Source organism: Colossoma macropomum, unplaced genomic scaffold (genome assembly GCF_904425465.1).
Source record: "Colossoma macropomum unplaced genomic scaffold, Colossoma_macropomum, whole genome shotgun sequence".
Classification (NCBI taxonomy): Eukaryota; Metazoa; Chordata; class Actinopteri; order Characiformes; family Serrasalmidae; genus Colossoma; species Colossoma macropomum.
The window spans coordinates 9,010,453-9,017,952 of NW_023494801.1; the positions used below are offsets into that span (position 1 = coordinate 9,010,453).

The 7,500-nt window shown below is 37.3% G+C and overlaps 1 protein-coding gene across 1 annotated transcript in view; it reads right to left on the reverse strand.

Moving 5' to 3' along the window:
- si:ch211-210g13.5 (inactive phospholipase C-like protein 2) overlaps positions 1 to 7,500 on the reverse strand; it is a 117,557-nt gene that overhangs the window by 21,205 nt on the left and 88,852 nt on the right. Inside the window, exons 3-4 of the mRNA XM_036589558.1 lie at positions 5,089 to 5,292; positions 1,707 to 1,782 (exon numbers count right to left, since the gene is read on the reverse strand). Coding sequence (XP_036445451.1) covers positions 1,707 to 1,782; positions 5,089 to 5,292 — 280 coding nt within the window. The remainder of the gene's footprint in view (positions 1 to 1,706; positions 1,783 to 5,088; positions 5,293 to 7,500) is intronic.

The following is a 7,500-nucleotide window of genomic DNA, read 5'->3' on the forward strand; positions in this document are numbered from 1 at the left end:
AGGGAGAGAGAGAGAGAGAGAGAGAGAGAGAGAGAAGGAGTGTGTGTAAAAAGCCCTCTGGGCACCAAACGCTGTCCACAGGAGTTCAAATGATTGTATGACTTTCTTTTTCCAGACATAACAAGTAACACACACACATGCACACACACACAGACTAGTGTGTTTCATTGATAAAGCACCCCCACCAGAGCTAATCATATGTTATTCTGTATTTCTGATAAAAGCAGCGTGTGTGTGTGTGTGTGTGTGTGTCTGTACTGTGCTCTCCTGCTGTTCAGTAAGTAAACAGACAATAATAAATCACATTAAGATTCATTCTCCGTCTCTTTCCTCCTAATACTGCTTAAATAAAGGCCTTTCAGAAGTGTGGGGTCTCTCTCTGACTCTGACTATTTATGATTGTATCTAGGTCTGTCTGATTATATTGATCTGCCAATCAGAACACTCCACCATTCAGAGCTCCTCGGAAGTTTTGTCCAGTGTGATTAGCCCAGAGTGGATTTAGCAGGCATGTCTACTGATCACCCAACCTTTCACTAACACAACATCCACATCCTCCTTTCTGTTTAAACAGGTGTGTTTGTTTTCCTACAGGACAAAAGTGACCTGACTTTAAAAAACAATGAAAACAGGACAAACCAAGAGGATCAACAAACCTGTCTTTGTAAAAGACTTTTTAATTAATATTTTTTATAAAAGTAACACATTTCATTGAATAAAATGAAAAGGTTAAAACCATTTCTTTTTAGTTAATCAAGTTCAGGTTTTGGGTTAGGTTTAGAACATTCTTACTACTAACAGGACCTATCATTACCACATACCACAGGGACACACACACACACACACACACACACACACACACACGTCAGTGTTACCTATAGATACATACAGATGCAGTACTATGCAAAAGTATTAGGCACCTAACCAAACTGAGAAAATCATTTTTCACAGCAATAAGTGTGATTTTGTCAGTTTATAAAAATAAAATAAATACAAAATAAACAAATACAATAAAGATAAACAAGATTTTTAATGAGCTGGTTAGAGGAACAGGTACTAAAAGGTTGGCACAGTACTGTATATAATTTAAAAATGGGATATTATTATTACATATAGAAACTCACAGATCATCACTATCGGAAAAAACATTCTTTTTACATTGTGAGAAATTTTCATGATGAAAGGAATAGTAGAAATTTTCTCAATGGCTCAGCATAAAATCTTTTTACATCAAGTTCCATTCAAAGGTAGGAAAGTTTTTCTTTGTCCTGTAAAGTGACCATTTTGGAGATTCAAGTTTTTGATGCAACTTCGACAATTTATATAACACATATGGGACAAATGCTTATATATTCTCACTGTTTAAAAAGCATGCGTCTCATTTTCTTCTTTTTTATGTATTTCAATGTTTATTGTTCTAAATTATTTCAACACAGAAAGTGTCTTTTACATTGTTTAAAAAAATATTATGAATGAATCAGCAGAAACGCTCCAAAACTGCTTGTAACAAAATCTTTCTGCCTTAAAATTTAAGAACACTTGAATGCACATAATTATTACATACATTTTACATAGGTACAAATATATATATATATATGGCAAACCATTATAATGTATATACATATGGGACATGTTACATATAGCTACTTCCTTGAATACATATAGAACATATATAACTCATGTTAAACTGTGTGCGTGTGTCTTACCTGCTCGTTGTGCTTGTGTGAGTTTGCAGTAAACACTGTCTGCTGATTCAATCAAAGTGCGACTCGTCTGGATCATCTACAGGAAACCAGAAACAGGAAACAGGAAGTCGAGTATCCGCAGGAAGTGGGACACACACAGAGAGACATAGTTTTGTACTACATTGACAAAAAGATTCAGTATCTTTACCAGGCCAGAATAAACAATAAATGTGCTTCCTGCAGCTGAGTGAAGGGAGATTAGTGCCATTTCATTGTTTCTTGCAGCACAGTGACTTCATTCATCCACACACTTACACACACACATGCACACACACACACACATTCATACCCAACTGAGCCTTTGAGCACAGCAAATGTGACTGTGTTTGTGAATGAATGGTTTCAGACCAGTGAGGTCCAGTGTCATGATGCTGAGGTCATTCCTCACTGAGCGTGTGAGTATGTGTGTCAAACTGCTGCAGAGATTCAGTATGACAACAGAACAGTGATGTCACATGTTTGGCCACTTAAGTACTCCAGTAGCGGCTTGCATAAAACTATTGTCTTTTCTGTATTTTTTTTTATGATTTTATTGTTATTATTGATAGTATAGATGATATTGATAATTGCTTTGGTTGCTGAAAATCAAGCATTTTTTTCTGTTCATTAAACTATTACATTTAAATTCACACACACTCCTACCAGACGTGACTGTGATCATACAGTTTCTTACCAACTGATCAGTGACAAAACTCTCTCTGAAATTTGCACTGTGGTCAGATTTGATCATATGCTCTGATGAATAAGGGGCACTATGTGTGTGAATCTGAAGTGGATATATTCACTGTAAATAAATTAAATAACAAAAGCGATACTTGCATCCCTTCACTGTATCTATAAAAATGGACAAAAAAGCAGACAAAATTCCAGCCACTACTATTGGTTTTATCTTTGCCGCACACTTTGTCCAATGTCTTGGCTGATCAACTACATTTGAGGTAGGAAGAAATAGTGCAAATTAGATTTTTATCACTAAATTATCACTTTAATAGGGGCATGGACACCATTCAGAGTGGAAAGACTAGACCAGCACACTGCAGGAGAACATGTGCAGTGAACACACTGTTCTGTAGCAGCTGCTTTCAGCTGTGCTTTATACAAATACACACACACACTCATGCACACAAATTATACATGAGCCTGTCTGCTCAGATCAGTATGGAACTCCACTGCAGGGAAAGTGCACTGCATGGCCAACACTGTGGCTGGTCTGTGTGTGTGAGTGTGTGTGTGTGTGTGTGTGTGTGTGTGTGTGTGTGAGTCTGACAGATTGTGCTCTGTCAGTGATAAGTGAAGTAACTAACTGTGTACTATGTCACAATGTGGGAAAGAGAGACGTGTGTGACATGCTAGCTGTGCGTACGGTGTCGTGTACACACCACAGTAATGCACCACCTCCTATGGGAACTGACTTATCCATATTCATGCTCCGCCCACAAACCCAAAAATACAAAGTAACTCAAATACAAAATTGTAGTGCATAACTCATTTTTTGCTTTATTAGTATTAATGATAATATTTTTTTTGTATGTATGTAAAAGATCACAAGGTTAATTTAGATGCTTTGGACAACATTTTATTGTCAGGTAATCAAGCTAACATTAGCATTAGCAACTGTTGTCTTGTTATACCTTTTTAAGACCACAACAAAGAAAAAATAATACCATTTCCACAGCAAAACTACACACGCAAACACCGCACGTTTTAATGTCTCTTTCATTCAGACGGGATGGCTGAAAATGTAAAAAAAATGGATATATGTTTTGAGAGTGCATGGTCCCTGCACAGCCTTTCAGCGTGTTCAGCTTTTTTTTAATTCCCTAGCCTAGTTTCTGACCACAGGGTCGCTGTCAACTGGACATTTTTGGTTGAGGGGCTATTCTGAATTAGTTTAATATTAACAGAGATGCTTTTCAGTCCCCCTTTATACATCATCTTAGAATTTAAGGCATTTTTTTTAAAAATAAGAAATTTTATGACCTCTATTTTGTAAAATATATTTTAAGACGTAAGACTTTTTTTAGGATCCTTTTAGCTACAACAACATAAGGTCGGTTTGATTGAATTAAACCTTGTCCTCGACTACATTTTCCTTTCAATGGAGAAACTCTATCCAAAATGCTGTGAAGTCATGGACTAGGCTTAATCCCTGTCCGGGAAACCGACTCTCATTTTGCTAGCACAGCTTTTTAAACTGGAACCTCCATGTTATGTAGCAAAACTAAACTCTAAACTCCAGCCTAAATTCATTAGGCTGGACAGGATTTTTGCGAAAGTGTTTGTGGGTGGAGCATGGATAGATCTAATGGGGATTGAGGTCGAATTTATAGTCAATGTATAATGACCCATGACCATGGCTTCAATTAACGGTTGTGGTTTGAGGAGTGATTGCAAAACTATACAAGATCTCAAAAGACCAATTTATCATTTTTTGCTTTAACTTACTGATTAACTCCATATTTTTTAAAATATACAACAGCACGATAGTGCAATGTGGACAGTTTGTTCTGGCTTCAGCAGCCTGGCCTGCCTTGCTGAAGATCCAGAAGTAGAGTGGAGAATAGTGTTAATGATGTGTAGGTAATATATTAGCTATGAGGGAAGAGTTTCGGGAAAACCAATACATTTTCACAATTTTTGCCACTTACCTCAAATGTCAATCAGCCAAGGCATGTTTGTTGTCCAGAGTTTGCTTGTTTAGTTTTGCACTAAAGCTACATGGCTAATGTAGCTAAAACGTAATAGATTCTTATACCCCACTGAACTGTATGACATACTACTATCTGTAAATGGACACACACTTTAATCAATTTTATAGATAACATAACACGTTATAAAGTGGCGAGAGATGACAATATACACATATAACCTATACACCAAACCACTGATGCACACCCCATCACTCATATTCTGGACTAGATTAGATATTTTTTTTTTAGGACTCAGGACAGGCCTGCAACTCTGCATACGCTTGGACTCTGGACACATAAACCTGCTTACATTTTAGCTTAATACCCCTGAAACAGCTCAGTGATTCAGCTCGCTATGAAAATGTACCATCAACTTAAACAGCACTGCAGAAAATCTATAAATAAAACAGCCTAAAACAAGCACACTTATGTCTGTACTATGGCCAAAGTATTTTAAAGTTAAGTTCTTTTTTATTATTAACTTTAACAAGTTAAACAAAAATCTGGGGCAGCTGGAAAAGTATAATTTTTTTTTTTACCAACCTTAAACCTACTGGTTTAAGTTATTGTATAACTTTTAATATATGTTAGCATGAAAGAAGAATGTGCTATGGACATCGTCTAGTTGTGTTAGCATACTAGCATGTGCTTACCGTGTCATAGGCAGTGAGGACTTTGCGCAGCAGCTCTGGGACAGGACCTTGTGCCTCCATGGTGGGATAGGCCTCACTCAGATCCACTGTAACCCGCAGAGAGCGCTCGCTGTTCAGCAGCCACGATGACACGGTCAGGATACACTGCTTCATGTTGGCCGCTGGGGTCAGACCACACAGCTCCTTAAACGACACCATGGCGTTCTGCCAGAGAGGAAGACAGAGCACAAGATTTACAGCTACATAAACACACATATATAAAGAAAAAATAATGAAGCATTTTGACATTGGACATTTTATGCAATATTTTATGCATCTTGGGGCCAACAATAATTTATCAAATAATAAACTGTAATTTCTTTATGGGTTTCTGTCCTCAGATTTTAATATTGTTTAATTTTATTATGTTATACAGCCTTCTCAGTCATTTTAGAATAATCTTCATCTCATCATTCATCAGTCATCAACTTGCAATTTGTCAAGTTGTAGAGTACCAATTTCATATTAGACACCATTTTATACATGTACAGTACTGCGGAAAAGTCAAAGACCAGCATTTATTTACTACATTTTCAGTCAAAACAGCCATAAAGTCCAAATTATTAATTTTTCAGAAGATATTTCTGAAGAGATCATCTACACGCATTAAGGAAACAGGAAAGTCAAAGGAAAATGAGATTCCAAACCTTGAGCACAACAAAATTATTAAAAGATACAAAGAAAATGGGACAATTATGCAAGATCTGGCAGACCAACAAAGCTGTCACCATAAGATAACCATTTTTAAAGCTTTCATCTTCGTGAAAGAGGAGAAAATCAAGCTCCACTCTTGCTTCAGATCCATTAATAATCCGACTAATAGCTCAATCGGAATAGAACACGTCCCATGTATACACCTCAATCGGAATAGACTAGTCTCGCTGAGGCCATTCGTAATACAAGTTCTATCCGATTGAACGAGGCGGGTAATCCTGTAAATAATCTGTTAAATAGAAGAAGAATAGCCCTGTAAATGCCTGTATCCGATTACATTTCCAATCGGAATGTGTAGGTACATTCTGTGCATGTGTGTTCGTGTCATAGCGAAAGTCTATAATGTTCGACATGGTGGAGCAGAAACTGGTCTGCAGAGGAGACAAAGTTTATGTTTTGATCTTTAAAAGACGGCGGTGGGACGGGCGTCCAGCTTATGTGACGCAGAACACGATGTCTTCCTCTCAGCATTCTTTAATAGTGAAGTACGTTTTCTTAAGTCTGACATAATTTTAAAGTAATTAAAAACACAAGCACTGCTCACTGCTGCCCGTCTCATGCTGACTGGACTCATGTAATTTTTGTTGTCATGGTAACATCTACAGTAAGAGATACTCGATGCAAGTGTGTTATTTTGGATCAGATTACTTGTAGTGAGCATGTAAACAGAGATTTTCTATCAGATTGTTGAGTAGAGTGACCATATAAACACTTTAGTCTTAACATATAATCGGAATGTATTCAGTTGAATCAGCAAAAGTCCTTGTATGTAAATACAGCCATTCACAGGTGTTTTTGTCCATCCTTCCACTGTGAGAAGACAACACTGTGAGTCTGAAAGGATGTGTAACTGTCAAGGACTGAGAAAAGAAAAAGGAGAAAAATTGCAAAGAAGCTGCTGGTGTTCTTAGAACAATGGACTGACCACCCCAGAGTCCAGACCTCAACATTATTGAATATGCTTGGGATTACTTGGATTATGAAAAAGCAGAAAATCTGACCAACTTCCAAGATTGAACTTCAGAGGTATGGAAAACTATCTCTACAGATTTCTTTGAAAAACTGAAAGGAAGACTCCTAAAAAGAACAGAAGCTATAATAAAGGTAAAAAGTGGACACACTAAATTCTGAAAAACATGAATTATTTTTAGTTGTGTAATTTTCTGTTATATGTTTCTGTTAATATGTTTTTGGTGTTTCTTGATGCTGGAAAATAAATAACTTGCACCTAATGGCTGTTTTGAATTCTGCACAGGACTGTATCTGCAACAAAACAGGTTTTCTATTATCAAAAACATTATTCCAAACTTCTGGACAGTAATGCTGCGTGAAATGCTTTGAAGTTCCCTCAGAATCGCAACCCTGTGCATAGCTGTGTTAACTAGGCCTCTAAAATGACCTCTTCTATTTTTAAAGCATATCAGCTCATTTGCTTTCTCATGACCCTTGAGCTGCTTCAGGTGGAGAAACACCCGGTTGGGGACAGCGAGTGTGCACTGTGGAGTTAGCAGCTAAGTGAAAGTCATGCGCCAGTTTCTAACGGGAGCACACTCGGCTTTCGTGTCCTGCAGTATAGAGGAGAACAGAGCCCTTTTGCTCTGAATGTTACAGGAGGGTGAGAGAGGATTCACTCTACTAAAATGTCACTGTCTCAGTTTA